The following is a 23,557-nucleotide window of genomic DNA, read 5'->3' on the forward strand; positions in this document are numbered from 1 at the left end:
TACTTAGACCATCTGTGTTTTTATTTGTTGTAAGCTTCTTAATTAGATAATCTGTGTTTGACCTTGAAGTGCCAGGCAGGTGAGTCTGTTTCTGAGAACTGCTATTCACTGAATAGCTGGGTAAGGTATTCCGGGAGAAGAGAACAGGCCTTGACTTAGCCTTGACTTTGTGCCAAGTCTTTTGCCTGCAGCTTTTCCTTCTGAGGACAGGAGAACTGATCTTGAGGAAGTGAGTGCTGCTGTCTTTCATGCTGAGGGAAGTGGGAGATCCTTTCAGATCATTGTGACACAAAGTCTAATTGGTCTTAATAATAAAAACTCGGAGTCAGCTATCAAGGGGTGAAAGCTGAAGGATCAGAGAAGCAGAGTGGCCAACCACTAGTGTTCTTACCTCTTCCAGTGCTCAGACCAAAGGGGTGAGCGATCCTGTCCTCAGACTGCTGCTTCAGACTGCACTGAGCTCTTGTCTCCTCCCACCTTATATTCCTCCCTCTGCCCAGCCATATCATTTCCTTTCTCTACCTGCCTAGTCCTGAGATTAAAGGCATGTGATCCCAAGTGCTAGGATCACCTTTGTATGAGCTTTGTTTCTATTTTAGATTGGATCAATTTCATGTAGCCCAGGATGGCTTTAAACTAACAGACATCTGTCAGCCTCTGTCTCCCCAGTCCTGGGATTAGAGGATAGCCAGAGATGTCTGGAAGAGTCCAGAGCAGAGAGAGAAAGAAGTAGGTTGTCCATTGCTAGCGGATGGGGCATGGCCAAGGCTAGAGAAATGGGAGAGAGGGGAGAATAGTGGCGATAGTAGATGGTGAGATAGCAAGAGACCAAGGCTCCCCTGCTGCTCTCTGGTCCCAGATGTGGTTTCCACTTGCCACTACCGAGTTGGCAGAGCACTTTCCAGACACTGTAGACATTTGGGAAATATGCTTCTGGCTTTTGTGATCAAGCAAATTTATTAACAACCATGAGGCCCCAGCAATTTTCAATAAATCATGACTTGCTGATTTATTTCAAAAGATCCATAAAGCAGTAAACAATACCATTTACATTTAATTAGTTTTATTGAACAAGAGGCAATTTTATTTGTAATGAAACACATGTTATGATTAAGGATGTATTTTAATGACCTTTAAGTAATGCGAACAAATGTTGCCCTTGACCTAATAGCGGAGGCTTTCCTACATTATTGAAAACTTCAGAATGATTTTTAAATTATCATGAAACGCTTCGAATGACACTCTCATTATTGTGCCATTATTCAGTCATTTGATGTCTAATATACTAAATGAAACGCATGCTTGTAAATGTTCATGTGTGCCTGGAAATGAGGGTTGTCACCAGCTTGTTCATTATGTCCCTGTATCAAAAGGTGCTGTGTGCTGTGGAAGTTTCATGTGTTGAAAATTTCTACGACCATGTTTGCTCAATCATAAGATTTATGTTCATTTTTATTTTTTATATTCCAGGACCTTTTTTCTATCAGTGCCTATGTTTATGCTCAGAAGCCACAACTGGATATTCATAGTTTTGAAGGAACATTTACCAGGGTAAGTTAAAGATTTTCAACATTTGTGTAAGCTAATGGCAGTGCACCTTTGTTTAGAGAGAATAATTCAGTCTAGCATAGATTAACACAGAAGCTCTAAGCATGAAACAAAAGCTGTAAAATGTGTAAGTTCTTAGAGGTATGTCCTTTGCGCCATTTCCTTTTGGAGTACATGTGGTGCAGGCTTCCTTGTTTTTAGCACATGTCCAGTCTGTAAGATCCGGTTCCCACAGGGTAAGAGTCAAAAAAAATAGTACAGTCTTGACTTCAGATAATAGTTGGTGACCAATGTGCCCAGCACTTCTAGCTTCTTATTTCCCTGGAGGAAAAATACGTGTTTACATGAACGTACATCTTTTACTTCTGTGATGCTTGTTATTATGGAGACTTGCTAAAGCTTGAAGCCCCATTTCTCTCATGACTGTTGGAAATAGAACAACTGAATACTTGTTTTAACAGCTTATAATGGTTAACATATTTCTTTTTTTTTTTTTTTGCTTTTTCGAGACAGGGTTTCTCTGTGGTTTTGGAGCCTGTCCTAGAACTAGCTCTTGTAGACCAGGCTGGTCTCGAACTCACAGAGATCTGCCTGCCTCTGCCTCCCAAGTGCTGGGATAAAAGACGTGCACCACCACCGCCCGACAACATATTTCTTAATAAGGATCTTTATTATAAGACTTTTTAATATTGGAACATGGACATGTTTGTTACTCATCATACACGATTTAGCTCGTGACCATTATCACTTGCAAAACTATTTGCAGATGCTAAGTGATTGACAGTTAATATAGAAGCTGTGGGGATGCTAGTTCAGGACACCTGTGAGACATTTAGAGCTCATGGGGGAGATGGAGATCATTTTGTAGCTGCTTATTTACATGCATGCTGTATAACTACATGCCAGGATGTAATGGAAGCATGTGCACATGATGCTCTGTGGTATTTCTGTGCAAAAATTTTAACATATAAACAGGTGTCTCTCAATATAAAAATTAATCCAACCTTTATTATGAATATTTTTTTTCCAAGATAGGGTTTCTCTGTAGCTTTGGAGTCTGTCCTCGACCTCTTTCTGTAGAGCAGACTGGTCTTAAACTCACAGAGATCCAATGTCTTTGCCTCTCGAGGGCTGGGATTAAAGACATGTGCCACCACAGCCCGGCTACAAATCTTAATGTTATTGGCATTCTGTTTTTTTTCACTTTTTAAATGTTGGCAATATTTGCTAAACAGATCTTTGCAGACCTCAAAATTTACGAGTCAGAGTAGGCTGTCCAGAGCCTGGAGGGCATGTGTGCCATTGTGGGTGGGGATGTTAAACTGGAAACCTAATCAGTCATGCTGGAGGAAGCTACACAGGAACCTGATGGAGGAAGGTCATTGGTTAATTAATAAAGAAACTGCTTGACCCTGGTAGGTTAGAACATAGGTGGGTGGAGTAAACAGAACAGAATGCTGGGAGGAAGAGGAAGTGAGGTAAGGCGCCTCAGACAGATGCCAGGCCGCTGCTCTCCAGGGCAGACGTGATGAAGCAAGCTGCCAGGTCAGACATGCTGAATCTTTCCCGGTAAGACTGGTGCTACCCAGATTATTAGAGATGGGTTGATCAGGATATGAGAATTAACCAAGCAGTATTTAAAAGAATACAGTTTGTGTGTTGTTATTTTGGGGCATAAGCTAGCCAGGCGGCACGGAGCTGGGCGGCAGGAAAGCAGGCCCACAGTTCCTTCAGCAGGAACCATCAGCTTAGGGGAAAGTGGCAGTGTTGGTGAGTTGAAGAGAGGCTGCTTTAGACTTCCTGTCACCTCAGGCTGCTATGGCCACCCAACTCTCTGTTGGACAGACCTCCAACAACACCTGCCAACAGTGAGAGTAGATTGAGTTCACTCCTTTTTATTCATGGATAAACTTGGGTTTGATAATTTCTCATATTTCTCTCTCTGAAAATGGGGTAAAATCCAAAATAGCAGAGTCCGTGCCAGGCTAGTTTCGGTGTTGGGAGAAGAAAAAGGTCACCCTTGGACATTGATGTTAGATAGATTTTTGCTCTCTGAAGAGTAGGTAGGATCACATGTCCTCTGTATGGATTTGGTTAGGATAGCCCTGCAATCCCCAATGGACTTTTGGAATATATCACTGATGACTGTTTGAGAAACTTGTGAGGCAGAAGTGAGCTTCTTGAAGGTTTTTGTATCAAGGAAGCATAGTGAGAAAGGGAGACAACCCTGGAGCACACAGGAGAGTCAGCCCACCACACAAATACCACACAGTGATTGTGGCTCATAGATGATGAGTTAAGGAGGTGCCTTGTGTAAACTGAGAGCAGATCCCAGTTCCCGTCTGAGAATAGAATCCCCTCTGTGTATCTGGTTCAAGAAAACAACACTTTGTTATGAACAGAAAGTACCTATGTACTGTATATAAAAGAATAAATGGGAAGATGGGAGAAGCAAAACTTTTCATTTAATAGAAATCCTCCAAAAAGAAACAAAGAAAGCCTCGAAGGCAGAGGAACACTTTAACAGCTCTTGCTCCTGTCACTCAGTGGCTTGTCTGTCTCTTCTGTGCTAGGAGCTGCTTGAGGAAAACCCAGCAAGGGTCCTCAGACTTTCTTGGCAGTTATAGTACAAGGTACCTGGTCATGTCAAAAAGGATCTCTTATACTAAATGTATTCAATAGGGTACAGTTCAGGTCCTGGTATATATTTTGTAGATGAAGTCCTATATATTTATTTATAACTGCAGTATAGATTTAGAAATAAATAAAAATTAAACTACCCGATAGCTTCAGGCATTTGGAACCTAAATTTAGAGACTTCTTAATAACTTGTGTACAAATGTAAATGATCTATATGCCAATTCCATGGAAAGAGTAGTCAGACTGTACACAGTTAGATCCCAATATATGGTGTCTCTAAGAAAACACATTACAGCCACTTATATTTCACAAGTAAGGAGGTAGGAAAGTATGCCGTAGGGTGCCGCTAAGTAAAACTCAAGTGCTTATAGCAGTATCACAAGAAGCTGGGTTCAGGGGATAATGAGAAAAGGGTTAATTTATTGTCAGGACATAAAACCATAAGCATTTATATCCCTAATAACAGCTTTGAAATTCATGAAGCCAACTCTTAGGACTGAAAGAGAAACAGATTCTTAATGGTAGTTGGAAATTTCAGTGCCCTCTTATGAATTAATTGAACAGGTATAAAATATGTAGGAACATAATAGCTTTGAGGATTGTCTTTAAAGTTGATTGAACTGACAGCTATACAAGATATCATTCAGCAGTAGAATGTAATATATACTTATATGTGTGTGGGAAATTTATCAAAGTAGGTCAAACAAATCTTAGTATATTTTTGAAAAAAATCCATTCATGTTCTCTAACCACAGTGTAGTTAAATTAGGAAGAAATATTTCTTAACGTTTCTAAAACTTTAATAATAATAATATATCTTAAATAACTTATAAATTAAAGAATTGATTAAAAGAGAAATTAAAAATTGTTCCAGTATTGGAAGAAAACATTTATGATCATGAACTGTCTCAAGAGTTTTTCACTGTGACCCAAACTCTAGAATTGTTTTGAAAAGTTGATACATTTGGGTGAATGAAAATAAAAGTTTGCATATCAGAAATAAGCACAAACATGTCAAAGCTATATGAGTTATGAGAAAATATATGTAGCTTACATTGTGGCTATATGGCTAACCTGCATTAGGAAAGTACTCTTAGAAATTGATCCAGAAAAGAATGATATTCTTATACATGTTACATAATGGGTGAAACTTAAGGACATTATTTTAGGTAAACTAACTTATCCTGAAAGAACAAATATTCTATGATTATGCTTGTAAGAGGTGAGTAATCAGATTCTTAGAAAGTGGATGGTAGGTACTGGGGCCTTTGGGGTAACAGATGATATTTAATAGGGACAAAATTTCAGTTTTATAAAATAAGATGGTTAGTGGGGAATAACCGTGCAGCATGATAAATGGTTTAATGCTGTGCAGGTAAACTTGGTTAGGTCAGCAGATTTTTTAAATACATTTTTTATTGATATTTATTGAGCTACATTTTTCTCTGCTCCTCTCCCTGTCTCTCCCCTCCCCTCTTCAACCCTCCCCCAAGGTCCCCATGCTCCCAATTTACTCAGAAGATCTTGTCTTTTTCTACTTTTTACTTCCCATGTAGATTAGATCTATGTAAGTCTCTCTTAGTGTCCTCATTGTTGTCTAAGTTCTCTGGGATTGTGGTTTGTAGGCTGCGCTTTCTTTGCTTTATGTTTAAAAAACACCTATGAGTGAGTACATATGATAATTGTCTTTCTGTGTCTGGGTTACCTCACTCATAAAGTAATGTTTTTTAGCTCCATCCATTTTCCTGCAAAATTCAAGCTGTCGTTATTTTTTTCGGCTGTGTAGAACTCCGTTGTGTAAATGTACCACATTTTCCTTTTCCATTCTTCGGTCGAGGGGCATTTAGGTTGTTTCCAGGTTCTGGCTGTGACAAACAAAGCTTCTATGAACATAGCTGAGCACATGTCCTTGTGGGATATATACCCAAAAGTGGTATTACTGAGTCTTGAGGAAGGTTGTTTCCTAATTTTCTGAGAAATTGCCACACTGACATCCAAAGGGGTTGTACTAGCTTGCATTCCCACCAGCAATGCAGAAGTGTTCCCTTCCCCCACAACCTCTCCAGCAAAAGCTGTCATCAGCGTTTCTGATTTTGGCCATTCTTACAGGTGTAAGAAGGTCAGCAGATTTTACATTGTGTGTTATTTACCTCACATTAAAAAATGTAAAACCAAAACGCTGAAGGATGCAGCGAGGACAACTGAAGAAATAAGCGCAGAATAGAATGAATGCAGACATTGCTGAGCATTTGCAGAGGAATGCCACTAGCTGTGTTTGCAGGAGCATCTCTCCGTGTTCGTGTAGTTCTGAGACTGCTGATTTTGCACTCCAGCGTGAGCTCCACAGAGAGTCCTGCTCCTAGGAGGAATGTGGATGTCCTTCAGCAGGTGTTGAAAGCTCCCCCTCACTTTACACTTCAATTCTCATAGAGTCCCTTACTTATTCTGAGTGTATCCTTTTCTCCTGTTTGTTTTTTTTTTCTCATTGTCTATGTCCAGAAGGTTAAGCCCATCAGGCAACCTTCCTAAAATCCAAAGTCAGAATTTGCCTTCTCCCCATCCAGATTCCCAAAGCAGGTCTCATCTCTTGCTCTTACTGCTTCCAACCAAGTTTGCCTCAGGTCAGACTTGTTGATCTCGGACTGTGTCCACTATCTCAGTAGTTGTGAGATAATTGTAAAGACTGTTACCTGCTTTAACTCCTGTCTGTCTCTGAGAGTTTGACATAAAGGGAAAATACTAAGCCAAATGGTAAACATGTGTGAATAATCTCTAACACTTTTTATTAAGGAAAAGTTGTGTTGTTAATTTGGTTTTATTGAGACAGATTCTTGTTGTAACCTTTCCTGGCTATATATTTTTGCTGTCTAGACCAGGCCCTACCTCCAGTTTTGGTAGTTTGTTGCCTGTGCTTTCTGATGGCTGAACTTCAGTCCACCACTGTGCCTTTAGAAAGCGCTCTAAAGGAATTTGTGCATTTGTGCTCACCAAGTAAATAAAGGACATGCTAAAGGGAAGGCTGTCCACACCCCTCCCTGGTGTGTCTGCTTCTTCTCTTGAGGCACCATGCTTCACCTACTCATGGCATTCTGTACGATAGCTTAGCTTAGTGGTTGGCATGGCCTTGTGTGCTGCCAAGGTTGTGGGCTCATGGTGCCTGTAGAAGGTAGAGAGTTCCTCTTTATTTTTCAGTTATTAATGTATTGGATCACTTTATGTTACTGTTCCATGTGTGGAGGGCAAACATTAACCCTATAGTTGTTTAGGTTATGATCCTTAGGTGACAATGATATTAATTGTTAGGGTCTAATAGAAATGTGTAGTTAGGTAGTAATTTCATAAAATGATAAGTGTGCATATCAGAAAGTATCTGCATTCCATTGCTGAAACTCTTAGACCAATATAGAATTGAAGGCTATACCATATTGGCTGTATTTAGTAAATAACGCAAAGAGCATCTGGATCTATCTCCAACAGTATTTATCAGAACCATACTCTCTAAGTGATTCAGAAGTTGTCATTTCATTTCAGCCACAATGTCAAATAAAAAGCAATGTGGTCCATCGAGATGACCTGTGTTTTCTAAAATTTGATTCTTTTGTTCTATTAAACCATTAAATAAAGTAAACCTAATTTTCCTTAGATAATCATTATCTGTTTATCTTGAAGAGTAATTTCAGTTTTGAATTGGAGAAAGAAAAAGCAGTGTATTCTTGGCATTGTCTATAGAAGATAGTGTTGGGAAATAGGAAGCAGGTTACTTTAATGTTTAATGTGTGTTTTAAAGACTAGTGATGATGTGGGAGTTCCCATGAAGAACCCCAGTAAACATTTTATCGCCTTTAATATATCAAAGTAAATTGATTAAAGTATAACCATGCTTATAACTCTGTCATTCTTAAATTTTGACTCTATGTTTTCCCCCTGCATACCTGAGCATTTATATTGTGCTGATATAACCCTCGGCTTTTCCACATAAAGAGGTGTTAGCTGGTCTACAGTTACTGGCCTGTGGTAGAGCAATTGTCTACATGTATTAGATTCCTGCATTTATGAGTAGTGTCACCAGAGCAGACATGAATTAAGCTTTGTTCTGTGTTTTTGGAAGAGTTCTTTTTAAGCATCAATGCCCCCCTCCGCACACATGAAGATACACTTAGTTTTAAGACATGTCTATGTTTAAACACTTACTGATATGATAGCTTTCACAGTCCCAAAACCCGAAACCCAGGGCCCGACTAGGGTTAGGGCGCTCTCTTCTCTGGGTACTGGAGAGGAATGCAGGAATCACACAGTTCTAAGACACAAGCCTGAGCAGTTGCAGGAAGGCAGTAGATTTCATAATTACTGATTTACTGTCAAGTGCATACCAGGCACCTATAGGACAAGCAAAACCTTTTACTTTGTAAATGTTGGCATTATTGGTAATATTTTTGAAGTAGAAATAAGAGTTTAGGTTCCCTGCCTTATCTTTAATCAGATAATTTTGTACCAAATATATTCATTTCCTAGCAAGATGGTTGAAAAAGGTACCATTTGAAGATGGCCTGATCAATTAATGGAAAAGGCACACCCATAGGTCAAAACTCTGTTTTCTCCCATATTTCTTTATCTTGGAATGTGTCTTGATAGCAGATTATCAAGTTATAATAAAGATCCTGTGAAAGTTGCTGTTTTAGGGAAAAATTCTAACAGTTGACACAATGTGAGCTGTTCTGTGCAGACATTGGGGCCATTTACTGCAGCGTGTCACTGTCAGATTCAGATCTTTGGGCTCCTATGATCTTCCAGCAAGTCTCCCACAATCACAGTCTGGACAGAAGCTGTTCATTAGGGTAATGTTGTACTGAGGCCGCTTGTTCGTTTCCTGGCTGCTCGGCAGCTCAGATCCAAAATAATCACACGGAAACTATAATATTTAAATCAATGCTTGGACCATTAGCTCTAGCTTCTTATTGGCTAACTCTTATATCTTAATTCATCCCATTTCTATTAATCGGTATATCGCCACGACCCTGTGGCTCACTGAGAAAGGTTCTGGCATCTATCTCCAGCCAGGCTACATGGCTTTTCTCCTAGCTATGCCTTCTTCCTCCCAGCATTCAGTTTAGTTTTTCTCACCTAGCTAAGTTCTGCCTGGCTATAGGTCCAAAGCATTTTCTTTAATCATTAATGGTATTTACAGCATACAGAGGGGAATCCCACATCACCTTGCTTTTTCTGTTTAAATAAAAAGGAATGTTTTAACTTTAACATAGTAAAATTACTTAAAATAGTTATCAAGCAAGAATTGCAGTTATAGTATTTATATCTATTTTATCTTTTATCATAACTAAGGAAAACTATAATTATCAATTCTTTAACTCCATCAAAAACTCCAGAAGGATATAATATTACCTAAGTAAACAATAAGTTCATTATAAGCAACTTTCAAAACTCTAGAATTGACAGAAACATCTCACTACCTGGACATTCACCCAAAGTTCTTCTGTACCAGTGGGGCATCCATCTTCAGCCTAAAGACCCATAGTATCCAGCAGACTTTTCCATGAAGCAGGATATCTCAAAGACAGTTCCACCTATATTGGCAGTTCTTTTGTGTCTAGGATTACTTTTTCAGCTTTTTCAGGTTTTACATGGATTTAGTCTACCATGTTGGTGAGCCAATTTGTTGGAAAGGCTTCTTGTTTGTTTCCCAGCCACCTGACCCAGCCCAAAAATAACCACACATAAACTATATTAATTAAATCACTGCTTGGCCCATTAGCTCTAGCTTTTTATTTGCTAACTCTTACATCTTAATTTAACCCATCTCCATTAATCTGTACACTACGAGGTCATGGCCTACCAGCAAAGTTTCAGTGCATCTGTCTCCAGCAACGGCTCCATGGCTTCTCTCTGACTCTGCCTGCTTTCTCCCAGCATTCAGAGTTTTCCCTGCCCTGCTATAAGTCCAAAGCAGTTTTTTTATTCATTAAGAGTATTCACAGCATTCAGAGGAGAAACCCACAGCAGGGTGACATTCTCAGCTTTATATTTTATCTCTGAACATCAGCATGAAACATGTACATGTAAAACTAAACTGTATGTGCTACTACATATCATAGTATTGCTATTTGGGTGCATTTGGTGTTCACATGTGTATTAGCAACAAACAGCTTGTATTTAAGTTCTGATTAATGAAAAATATCTCACATTGTATTTGAAAAGGGGGCTTCAAGAGGCGACCTCTTCTTCCTGTGTATGATATTACTAATATTCACAGAAGCATTTTTTGCTGTTCATGAGCATATTTATCTTTTAAAGAATAGCCCTTGTCTTTGACAGATATTAGGAGAGGAAATTCTACCATACTTACGAAATTGTTTACTCATGGTTATGTCTGTGCTAATATTAATTTTTAAACTTTCCAGGAAAAGTGAATCTCAAATTAGGAGCATTGCTTGTACCATGCATTTAAAAAAATATTTTATCCTATTCTCTACAAATAATCAGCATACCATAAGTGCACCTATGAAAATTTAAAATTATTTATTATAAATGTAAACACTGAAGTGTTTATGCATAGATGAATCAAACTGTAATTTCAGTTTTTTATATTCCCCTTGAAACTTATATTTGTAGTTTGTTGGGTATAGAAGATGGGTATGCTTCTTTTCTAACACTGCAGTTACCTAAAATGTGAATAGAACATTGCTAATTTTCCAGTTTTGTTTTGTTTTGTTTTTCTCCCTGAACAGGAAGACAGTGACCCTCCCATTCATGAAAGTCTCAGTATAGAAAACACATTGTGGGCAAGCACCATTGTTGCATCAGGTAAGGGGGAAGTTTGCATCGATCTCACAGATAGGATGTTAGTGTTGTCCAGGCATTCTAAAACAGCTTTCCTAAACTTCCCTGTGGGATTTAAGAACTGGAAGCTGAGGAACCAGGAGATAGAGTTGGGAGTCTGTGGAGAGGCCTGGGTTACTAGTCCCTCATGGCAGAACAAGGCCAGAAGCATGAGTGTGGTCTACCCATTGTTGTAGAGCAAGGGCCATTTCTCTATGTTGGGCATATGTTACTTGATGCTCACCAGTGTGCTTTGATGAGGGCTCGAGACTATTAATAACTTTTGATGGTTCTTACTCACTTTTTGTCCAGTTGACAAAACCTAGAAGAGACTGATTGGGTAATGTAGGAGAGTGAAGGGTTAGGTGAAGCCATTCAGGTCAGAAGAGATAGGACTAGCCAGGGCTTTGGAAGCAGGGAAGGTCTGAATGTTGCTTGGGAGAAATTGGAAGACTGTGAAATACTGGTGGTTAAAGAGGAGGTTACTTAAGTTGACAGTTTTGCAAATAAATTTCTGTGAATATGTTGGAAATGCAAAGTTTTACCACCTGGTCAGAAGTAGGTTGACATCAATGATGATGATATTAGGAGGGAATCTCAGAAGTAGTTAATTGACCTTAAGGAAGTACCAGGCATGAAGCTTGGTGTCAGGGAGCACAGGGAAAAGGATACTAGAGAAGATGGGAGCCTAGGGACACTAAAGGGCACTTAGCAGTTTTGAATAAGATGTCAGTTCTTCTTCTATTGTGCTGGAATGATGTGGTAATGGAACCTGTCAATAGACAGCTTTGGTGGGTAGGAAAGGCATTAAGAAAACAGTCCAGTTAATTTTAGCTATACCAAATACCACAAAAAGTACCATGTCTTATGAAAGTATGTGAGCCAAGAGTCTTACAAACATGGTCTAAGAAAGACTTCTCTGAAGAAGAGGTGTTTAAAATGGATTATCAGGTGTGACCAGGTGTGGTGGATGACAGGGCAACTGTGGGAGTATTTCTGTCAAAAGACAGGTGGGAGAAGGCCTGTGCTTGAAAGGACACAGTGCCCTGAAGAAGGCTGAGGTCCCTGCGCCTGGCCCCAGATGTGTGTGTAGGGGAAGAGAGGGATATCAGACAGGAAGGCAGTTCTGTGATCCTTTCTTTAAATGGGTCCTGTTTACACCACAGCCCTAGAGAACTACAGATACTCACATTTGGGGCTAAAATATGAAAATTTTATTATACTATTTCATATTTTACAAACAAACATGGAGGCAAATTTTGAGAATCTTGAAAGTTTACTTTTATGAATTGTTTCATATTTTGATACCCACATATATTTGTAAAATTGTAGATAGAGAAGCAGAGATATCTCAGAGTAGAAATGCTGGGTCCTCAGCTCTGGAGACCACAGGTTCGGGGTCTTTGAAGTCACCTTAGAAAGGGGCTCATAGCATCTTTGGAAGCCCTCATCCCCCCTCCGACTTTTGCAACCCCTGCAGTCTGATGAGCCCTGCCCCTGTTCAGTGAGGTGATGCCAGTACTGGTTGTGCTCCTTAGAGTGAAGGATGCAGCAGAATGCCCCTGTGTGTCAGGCCAGAGCTGTACAGCATTCACACCAGACTAGAGTACACGTGTTGTCACTGAGCTCAACATCTGTTTATAAGAGAACGTCTGCATTATGGGACATCTAAGCACCTTTGCCCAGAATTTAAATTTTTCTGTCAATAATCATACTTTTTATGGTGTTAAATTGATAGTCATTAAGGGATTAAATATTTCACATTTTGTTAGTTATTTCTGTTTTAAATATGTATTAGACTGTTGACACCAAATCCTAGTATAATATTGATTTGTGGCCTTTCTTCTCGGAGACAGAAGCAACTTGAGCTTAAGGCTTCTGAGACGTCCTGTAGGATTTCCTGGACATAGTTTTTCTGTTTGACTTTCATTTTCAGAATGACCTTGGCGTGCAGTAGCTGCTTCTTGAATACTTTTGCAACAGACATTAACATAGGCATCATCATATCTGTCACCTCTCAGCCCTTTCATTTTTACTGTCCCTTGCAGTACTGGGTTTGATGGGGTTGACTTTAGAACATCTTAGAGGGTGTTCTAGAGCACTGGTCTCAACCTTCCTACTGCTGTTATACTTTAACACAGTTCCTCCTATCTTTAAAAACATAGGGCCTTAGGAATGTTGCAAATCCAAGACTACTGGAAATAACCTGAGCATTATCTCTCTGTAAGTGATCACAGGTTTAGAATTCTTTTGACTGAATTTAGGATGGCACCTTTTCAAAATTAGATTATATCACTTCCCCTTCCCACTCTAAACCCTTGCATATATTCCCCTTTCCCTCTCAGATTCATGTCCTTTCTTTAACTGTTGTTGCACATATACACATATGTGTGTGTGTTTGTATTTCTAAGAATTAATACAGTTTGTAATTATATCTATTTATTTGTAATTATATCTATTCTTGGTCTGACCATTTGGTGTTGGATACCTAATTGGTGTGCTCTTTCCCGAAGCTGACTTATTTCTTCCACTCTCAGCATTCCTTAATTTCCTGTAGTTCTTTGTCTAGGGTTTAGGCCTTGTGAACCTTCCCAGTTGTTGTGTTATCCTTGTTCATGTTGGTGAGACTTCATGGAACTTTTTTTATGCTGTGCTGTTTTTTCTGTATCTCATGGCCTGGCACATAGTAGTCAAGCATTGTGCCACTGCACTGTGCATCCCTAACCCCAGAGTAACTCTTAGAATGGAGTTGTTTCTGGCCTTTTTCTCTGTCATAGAGTTTTAAAAGTTTGGGATTAGCAACTCAAGTTACACAAAGCAGTAAGATGCCAGGTGACCAAAGAGAGACCACTCTATGCTGCTCTGTGCATCAGTGTCCCTATTGACTCAGAGAACATTATTCCTTTAGATCACTGGCTCTCAACCTTTCTAATGCTGTGACCATTTAATACAGTTCCTCATGTTGTAGTGACCCCCAACAAAAAAACTATTTCATTGCTACTTCATAACTATAATTTTGCTCCAGTTTTGATGTGTAATACAAATATCTGTTTTCTGATGATCTTTGGTGTCCCCTGTGGAAGGGTTGTTCGACCCCCATAAAAGGTCAAAACTCACAGGCTGAGAAGCACTGCTTTGAAACGCAAGTCCTTACATGGAGTTGCTCTAAACTTAAAAACAAGCCTTCTGAAGCAATGTATGATAATGTATGTGCACAGATTGGATTGTCCAGGATCTCTGCCTCTATATATGCTACTTATACAGTGATGTAGCATACATGCAGATGGGGCTTCCAAAAGTAGTTGAAGTATTATGAAAAATGAAGAAGCTGAGAATAAATATTTGTAAACATTTATAGGCATTTGGTGTAGTCTACTAATACCAAAATAAAGGAAAAAATAAAGATGTATTTTCTTTTGCTTGACTTCTAATTTATTTTCCTGGTAATTCATTTTTATTGTCTAAGTAGCATAGTTATGGCAGCAAATTTTCAGAATAAAGTCTGGCTGATTTCTGTGTGTAGTTTGATATATTCCTATTCTAGCCATGCATAGGTTGCTAAAATTTATTGTTTGAGTGGAAAAAGACCACAGTCCTGTAGAAAGTCACTCAAATATCAACCAAGAAAGATTGTGGTTAATGGTGTTTACAGATTAATAATGCTTAAATGTAGCATGCTTTCTTTTGGAGCCACTAACCAGCCCTAAATCATGACATGGAGGATTATTATTAATTATGAATGCTCTTCCTTATTTATGGTTGTCACACTCGCCCTTATAACTTAAATTAACCAGTTTCTCCTCATCTATATTTTGACTTGGGGCTTTTTACCTTTCTTTCATTCTGTATGTCCAACTGTGTGGCTGGCCTGCTGGGTCTGGACATCCCTGCCTCCTTTTTCCTTATTCTCTTTTCTTTTTTCTCTTTTAAGACTAGATTCCTCTTCCTACTTATTCTCTGCCTGACAGCCTCACCTGTTGCTCTACTGTCTAGCAATTGGCTGTTCATCTTTTTATTAGACTAATCAGGTGCCTTAGGCAAGCAAACAACACATCTTTCATCATTTAATAAATGCAGCATAAACAAATGTAATACACCTTTACATAGTTAAAGTAACCTAAACATAACATATTTTCACATAGTTGAAGTAATATTCCCCGACACTTAAGGACATGAGAAGTATGGAGCAATTGACTGCAGCCCAAGAACCAGTATGTAGGTGGACACTCCTACAAACTGCCTATTCACTGCAGTATTTTGTATGAACAGAGGAGGTAAACATTAGAATTCTGTCTAGAGCATGGTGTGAGCCTGATAATTTTTAAAGGCCACAATCTGTGTGCTTTTGATCCAGCTATAAATCTCCTGTGTCTCTTCCTATAATTTTATCCTCCTAGATTCTGTTCCTGTTGTCTCTCTCCCTTTGTTTCTGACCAGAGGGAGTCTACACATAGATGCTGTTCGTGTGTGTCCTTTTTTGAGTCCCTGACCTTGGTCTAATGTTGACTTCTCAAGGCCCGGCCTCAAGTGTGCTCCAGTCAGTATATACCTGGTGTCTAAATAACAAGTGATTATTTCCTTTGTGCTACCCATTTTCCAATCTTGGGCCTGGTGGTAAACCTTCCTTATCAATGACTCTCTGTCAAGACTGGTAGTTAGGTTCTGGTTGGTTACCATGGTCCTGCTGGCTTGTCTTTATATTATTTCCCAGGTTCTGGAAGCCTCACCAATCTTTGTCTGTACTTTGTCTAACATGTTTTCACATACGTAGAGTGCACACTAACTCTTTCACTCTCTGTCTGGGTTTTTTGAGTAGGCATCTCACTATCTGTTAACTCAAAGCCACTAATCAGTTTGTTGAAACTATATGTAATTTTCCCCAGATCACCTGAAATGATTATGAATTTATAATCATTGGTTGATGAGTAAATTCCACATGCTGTCAACCTCTGGTTAAAAGGTGACAACTGAAAATTTTGTAAAAGTCCAGTCATTGAAAATTAATGAGAGTAGCCAGTTTTATTTGCCTGATTAGATTTTGTATTCATGTGTGTTAAATATTTATATGAAGAATATCTTTTCCCCCAAAGGTTGATGCTGTTAACATCTTTAATTTTCATATAAAAGTTATTTACTTTAAAATATAACTCAACTATTTATTTGGAATTGCTGTTTTATGACATTTAGATATATGGATAGCAGAGAGGCCATAGGATAGCCAAAGCATTAATAACCAACCTCCTCAAATGAAAGTATAACGGACCTGAAATTTGCAGTCATACAGATGGACCACTCAGTGATCTTCAGACTCACTCCAAGAGGCCAGCCCGTGGCCTGGGTTTCTAGTCAGTAGTCATTGTGTCATGCTTACACCAACCATGCGTGGGACAGTTAGCATATGAATCTTTACTGTGGTTTTCAAGTGACTTCAGTCAATCAAAGATATAGATTGTGACCGGATGAGTATATTTCAGGGCTAAGTACTCATAAGTCTTAAAATATTTTCTTGCTGCAAACAGCTAAAATTGTGATTCACTTCTAGACCTTGTATCCCATTGCCCTTAGGGATTTTGTTACATTGTACCTACCTGATAGAAATTTCTTTGTGAGTGGAGTTTAACATGCAAACATACTTACAAATTTACTAAAGTTTCTCAGTTTGGAGCCAGAAAGATAGCTTAATTTTTTACTACAAATATGGATTGAAATTCTTTCACTTATATGCCCCCTCCCTGGAAATCTGAACACATTCACAGCTGTCATATTTTGTCTTCTGTTTATCTGCTGCAGTACAGGAGTATGTCATGTCTTATCTTCTCATGACTCAATGTCAAGACTGGCATCTTCCTTTCCCATTCTTCTTTCTACGGGATGTACAATGGTCTTAGTGTACACCATTCTATAGATGCAAACTCCTTGTCCAAGAGAACTGAATGTCTTGTATAGCAATGGACTAATTCAAGCAATTCCAAGTAATTAAAAAGCATGAGGCTCAGAACAATAATGCACTTAAGCTAATTACACTGAGTAGTCATTTTTAGCAACCATCAAATGAGAAAATACAATGAGAGCCTTTAGCTAATGTTAACACATTACACAACATCAGGAATTGTGTTATATATGCCTTGTTTCTTGTTAGTCTTGCATTTCTTTGTTTAATTTGAATACTGTAAATCACACCAGCCTAGAATCTACATTGTTCAGAATCTGCCTTGGTTTTTAGGACAGGGGTGTAAAGCTTGATGGATCATTCTGAAGGCTTCTTGACACTTGTTTGTTCTGCTGCTGTTAAGTTGCATTGTTGTGCAGTTGTGATGATTCAACAATAATGGCAAGTTTACATTTTGAAGAAGTAAAATTGGCAAATAGGAAGAAAATCTTTATCAGTTTATATTTAACATTTAATTTTATTCTTTTAATATTGAAACAGTTCTTTGGTATGAACTTTTCTATGTGAAAGTTTCTGATAGTATTACTTCATATAGTACTAATATCCTATACACTAAATCTTAGAAGTAAATCTTGTGTAGACTGTAAGTGGATCATGATACAGAGACAACCCTTGTGCTTCTGGGTGAGCTCCATGCCCCTTGTCGGCCAGTCGCTCCTTTCTAGAGCTTGGCTTCTCTGTGATACACAGCCAGGGCTACAAGCTCTATAGCTTCTGTGCTGTGTACTGCTGCTGTGGACCATGTGGCTCTGCCCTTCCTGGCTTGCTGAAGCAGAAGCTTAAGTTATATCATGTGCCATATGTTGCTGTTAGTGCTCAGATAGAGCCAAAATGATGGAGCCAAATAGTAGCTTGTATTTACTTCATGGGTCCTAACTTATAGTTTGCTAAGTTTCATATGTTAATGCTGCATCTAGGGTTTATATGTGTTGGGAGTGTTGTTCTTTTGAGGTAGGGTCTTGCTGTGTGTTCCAGACTGGCCTTGAGCTTACTAGCTTTTTTCCTTTGCCTCTGAAGCAAAACAATTTTTATATAATTGTTAAGAGTTAATTTTGTTTGGATGTTAGTTTCAATAATATATGTATATGTATAAATGTCTTCCTACTTTTATGTTTTCAATATCAAGAGTTTTAAATTTGAAAGACAATTAGGACATAAATGGTACAAATGTGATGTGGAGATCCATGGTTTTTAGGTTTTGCAGTCTATGTATGTATGCTCTCAGCATTTTAGCATAGACTACCATTTTCTTAAATTTAAAAAATCCTCTTTCCCTATTAACTTAGAAAACTAAACTTTTTATAGATATCCATTAAAGAAATGAGTAGCTTCTAAGTCTGAAATCAAATATTTTAAAATTATATTTCTGGTGGGTTTTTGTTTGTTTGCCTAGTTGATGTGTTTCTAAGCACTTGCTCGCCCAGGGCTCCACTGAGAAACATCCTGGTCCTCTGATGTTGTCTGATGATGAACATCTGAAACAGCAGCAGACACTTGCTGGTCTGACACACACAGGAAAGTACTCAAGCAGAAGAGCTCTGTCTCCTAGCCCACGGTTTTGAGGTCCAACAGTGTGCTTTTCTGTTAATAGTATAGCCTTTTTTTTTTTTTTTTTTTTTTTTTTTTTTTTTTTTTTTTTTTTTTTGGGTTTTTCGAGACAGGGTTTCTCTGTGGTTTTGGAGCCTGTCCTGGAACTAGCTCTTGTAGACCAGGCTGGTCTCGAACTCACAGAGATCCGCCTGCCTCTGCCTCCCGAGTGCTGGGATTAAAGGCGTCCGCCACCACCGCCAGGCAATAGTATAGCCTTTTGATGCCATTTTAACTTGAACTTTTTACTGTTTCTGTAGGCAGTAAGGAAAAGCCATGTCACTTCCATTGTCATGGAACATGACCATTAATACATTTTTAGTGTTATATACAGACAAATTTGTATTGTTTAACAAATCATTTCACATCTACGTCCTTTTTAAAAGCTAAGGTTAAGTTTCTTGAACTAACCAAATCAAATAGACTGTTGGATAAATGTGTATAAGCTCAAATGGTATCGTATATTTTCTATCACGACAGTTCATTAGAAAGTGTTATCTCTGCTTTCAAGTGTTGCTATAAGGACCACTTTCCTGTTTTTGCAGGTACTGTAATAGGTGTTGTCATTTATACTGGAAAAGAGACTCGAAGTGTAATGAACACATCCAATCCAAAAAATAAGGTAGGCTAGACTAAGGAGTGCCTGCTTTCATCAACTTGCTTTTCCTTTCAGTAAGAAAGTCTATGTAGTCCCGAACAGCTCATTTATGTAGCTTAATATTTAATATTAAAATTAGACTCAATTGCTGGTGGTTGTAATGAGTCCCTGTGTTTGTGTACATTCTCATCAAACATCCTCTGCCTCCTCCTAGTTTCATGTGCCTTATATTGGAGAGCTAATTCTTGGTTTCTCATTTCAAGTTTATTTTGTAGTTTGTGTTCTTTATCTTGATGGTTTATTTTTAAAATACTCTGTTAATCTTTAATATTATTTCTCTTGATAATATTAGTTGTTAAATCTGGGTTGTTTGTTTCATTTCAGATGCATATTGAAAACCTAAAGATTCCTGGTCACACTCCTAAAATTATCACTTATGCAATCAATATATAAGTTAAATCACGACTAAAATCAGTGTGAATTCTAATATTTACTGTGTGGTTGATTCATTGTTCACAATGAACTCAGTTGTTCGATAGTACAGTTGAATGAGAAACTCATTCTTACTGTTCAGTTTATGTTTATTTGAAATATATATAACATATGTATTTAAATAAAACTAACAGTTCTCACTTATCCTTGCCTTATTCTGTAGGTTTGTAATAGTGAAAGTTGGTTTTTGCTAGAAAATTTTCTACTAAGCAGTAGAAATGAAATACACCCTTAAAAATATATGTGCATGTCTGGTATGATATAATCCACCTCTTCAGTTCAGAACTATTTTTAAAATAGTCCTTCAAAAAAAATGGAAACAAACCAAATGTAGTGCCTTATGTCTTTAAGTCCACTATTTAGGAAGTTGAGGCAGGTGGAAGATCCTAAGATTAAGGCCATCCTGGGCTGCAGAGTGGGTTTTATAATAAAGACCCTGTCTCAAAACCAAATCAACACAAACAAAACAGGAAAACATCATCAGCCCCAGTGCATGGCCCATCTCCACTACAGCAGATTTACCTCTGTGCATGCTGATGTTAGTGGGGCCTGCCAGAGAATCTCCCCCAGCACTACTGATCAGTTATGAGTCTCCAAGTGTTTGTGTGTGACTCTAAAGATGATAGATAGATAGATAGATAGATAGATAGATAGATAGACAGACAGACAGACAGACAGACAGACAGACAGACAGACAGCAAGGAAAGGAGGAAAGAGACAGTAGTAACCTGATAGATACATGATTGATGAAAGTTTGTATATATGATAGAATTTGCCAAGTGTTCAGTGTTAGTTTCACCAGATTAAAATTCAATGATATTGTGTGTATGCACATGTATGTGTATGTATATACTACTGTTCCCTTTAGGTTTATTAGCAATTCTATTCTGGCTATCAAATATACCTTAGTCACTACTTCACCAATAGAACTAAAGTTGTGTTAAGTTTATTTAGTATTTCAGTTCAGTAAGCTAGTTATAGAATGATGCTCGTGTTTATACACGTTTTCAGACCTGTTCTGTTTCCTCACAAGAACAGGTAGAGTACTCCAATGCATATGCAACTTCAAGAGCTTTTTTGTGTTTTTACTTTTGAATGTATGGGGATGTTGAGAAGAAATTTAATTTTAAACAGTAAGTTTAATATCTTAAAAGCTACCTTTTAATCAAAGTTTTAAATTCCACCTTATTCTTCAGCTGAACTTACATCCTGTTGTTTTTTATTGTCTACAATTTATCAACTTTATTCTCTACACATTTCATGGGCTCTTTGTGGTTCAGATAAGTTACAGTCATGGTTAAGGATTCTGTCACTTGAGGTTTGTCAACTGAGGAAGAATCTGGGTTTTGCCATGGACCAGGTTCGAAACTTAGTAAATGGCTTAATTCTGCATCTTAATTTTCACATTTGTAAAATAGAGATGGTGCCCACATGTGCTTGTGAGTTATCCCCTGCACGTATTATTGTTAGTAAAGAACTTGATTTCTAACAAGTGCTCAGTAGATACTGCATAGCTATTATTGTTGTTGTTGTTATTAGGGTCTTGCTGTGTAGCTTTGGCTGGCCTGGAACTTGCTATGTAGACCAGACTGGCCTTAAACCCATGGGGATCAGCTGCTCATCTAGAGTGCTGGGTTAAAGGTGTGCATCACCACACTCAGCCATATTCCATATCCTAATGCTGTCCTGTGACATGAAATATTTTTAGTCTCAGTCTTCATTTCCAATTTAAAAATACTTGCTGATTCGTATTTAGACATCATATGTGGAACTAAAGAGAGGGCCCGATTCAATTCCCAGCTCCTACAATCACTGTAACTCTAGTCCCAAGGCATCTGATACCCGCTCTGGCCTCTTTGGGCACAGTAGTTTACCTAGAACTGAAGTTAAAGATGGTTATCAGCTACCATGTAGATGCTGGGAAACAAACCCGAGTCCTCTGAAAGAACATCAAGTGTTTTCAGCCAGTGATGTGAGCCTTCTCTTGTTTCCTTGGTATTAGGATATTACTAGAGTGTTCCAGGTCCCATCAGAACCTTTGCAGGCTGCTATAAAGGTGCTCTTCAGCCAGTCCCACCTGGGCCTTCTTTGGTACTCAGGTCTCCCCTTTTAGCCACACTCATGGCAGTGACAGTTGAGGTCTGCAGAACACTTAGTACACTGTGGATAGTTTTTAGAATCTTTTTTAAAAATCATTTATCTTAAAACTTTTAAGATTTTCTAAAATCTAATCCTAAAATCATTTTGTAAATGATTTTATGTTTTTCCCCAAAATTTGTCCCTTCTGTGCACCTACTTCTACCTCTGCTATTTCACTGACATCTGCATCTTCATGTCTGAGTTTGCATATCCACACAGTGGGTCCCTAAAGAAGGTCACATGCCAGTGGGGATGACTGCTGGGGACCCTGAGTGCTCAGGAGGGCTTTCTCTCTGCAACTGAGTCTACGTACAGTGAGGCTTCTCTGGGGGGTATTTCTCAGGCTTCATATTCAAATACCTATTTGTAAATTGGGAGTTAAGCCGAGAGAGGAATAAATTAGATGTGTTTCTATATGCAGTGAAGTCTTTCCAAGTGCTCAGTACTAGTTTTATAAGAGTAAAATTCCAGAAAGGACTTGAGCCAGGCTACAGTGCACAAAACAGCTATGATTTCTTCAGGGAAATTACTGGGTTTGATGTATGTTAAATGAAAAAGAACATGTGACATTCGACTGTAATTACAGAACAGAAGACAGAAACGAATGTTTGCTATGTGCATGACGTTTTCTGAAAGCTTTATTGTTGCTAGAAATGTTCCCCATCCCGCTGGTCCCCCTGGACTGGGTTTTCTCCACCCACCTGTTCCTGAAGCTACTTATAAAATAACCACTTTGAGGCTTAATATTTATTATATACTCTTCAGTCTATTAGCTTAGGCTTCTTATTAACTCTTACATCTTAAATTAACTTATTTCTATTATTTTTTATTTTACCATAAGACTTGTGGTTTGTTAGCACACATCTTTCTTCTTGGGCTGCTACATGGCATCTACCTGACTTCGCCATCTTCCTGCATTCTGTTTAGTTTTTTTCTGCCCTGCCATAAGCCAAAGCAACTTATTTATTAACCAATGGTAGTAAAAACATATTTATAGCATACAGAGGGACATTCCACATCACTGTATTCCAGTGTTTTGTAGCTTTTATATTTCATAGATTAGTGCAAGCTAAACTAAACATTGCAGAGGAAAATCAGGTTATTTTCCTATTTTACTGGGTTTCATCCAGCAAACAAATGTATCTTGAACTCTCATTTCTGACAGTGATTCTAAGCACAGGACCTTGATTAAAAGAGTGATTAGCCAAGATTCAGCTGTGGAGCTCATTGCTAGCAGAATAGTTGTTGCTTGAAATATGCATAATTCTGAATAAGTGAGTAAGTGCTTACCAGTCAAGATGAGCTAACCCATGCCATACTCTACAAACTATGGTGACCTCTGTAGTAGGCCCACACATATTTTGTGTCTAACTCCATCTAGCTCGCTCATCATGGTGCCTCAGGGATAAAGACTGGCATCTCATTTACCGTCTCTTAATGACTTTTACCTATGAATGACATAGGACTAATTTCTTTGGCCAAAGCAATTCAGCGGTCTTATGTGAGTTCAAGGTATCAGGAAAGTACAGTCCTGTCCTATGATCTAGTGGGAGAGGATATCTATTGAGTAGTCTTAGTACACTTAGAGTTGTTTGTGAATGATATTTTCTTGGAGTCCTGCAACTGGTGAAAAAAAAAAAACTGGAGTCCCAAAGAATGTTAGTTTCAAAAGTTTAGCAGAAGAAGGAAATAATGAAGGAAAAAGAAAATTGAGTGAAGAGAACATTTTATTCAGTGGGACTTAGCAATAAGCATTGGTGAAGATTGCAGGA

At 38.4% G+C, this 23,557-nt stretch overlaps 1 protein-coding gene across 3 annotated transcripts in view; it reads left to right on the plus strand.

Annotated features, from left to right (window-relative positions):
- Atp9b (ATPase phospholipid transporting 9B (putative)) overlaps positions 1 to 23,557 on the plus strand; it is a 196,040-nt gene that overhangs the window by 69,429 nt on the left and 103,054 nt on the right. For 2 of the 3 annotated variants that reach the window (XM_057788553.1, XM_057788554.1), the window contains exons 9-11: positions 1,471 to 1,551; positions 10,929 to 11,004; positions 19,102 to 19,178. In XM_057788553.1, coding sequence (XP_057644536.1) covers positions 1,471 to 1,551; positions 10,929 to 11,004; positions 19,102 to 19,178 — 234 coding nt within the window. The remainder of the gene's footprint in view (positions 1 to 1,470; positions 1,552 to 10,928; positions 11,005 to 19,101; positions 19,179 to 23,557) is intronic. The other variant, XM_057788555.1, reaches the window with a different exon arrangement.

Source organism: Chionomys nivalis, chromosome 14, assembly GCF_950005125.1.
Source record: "Chionomys nivalis chromosome 14, mChiNiv1.1, whole genome shotgun sequence".
NCBI lineage: Eukaryota > Metazoa > Chordata > Mammalia > Rodentia > Cricetidae > Chionomys > Chionomys nivalis.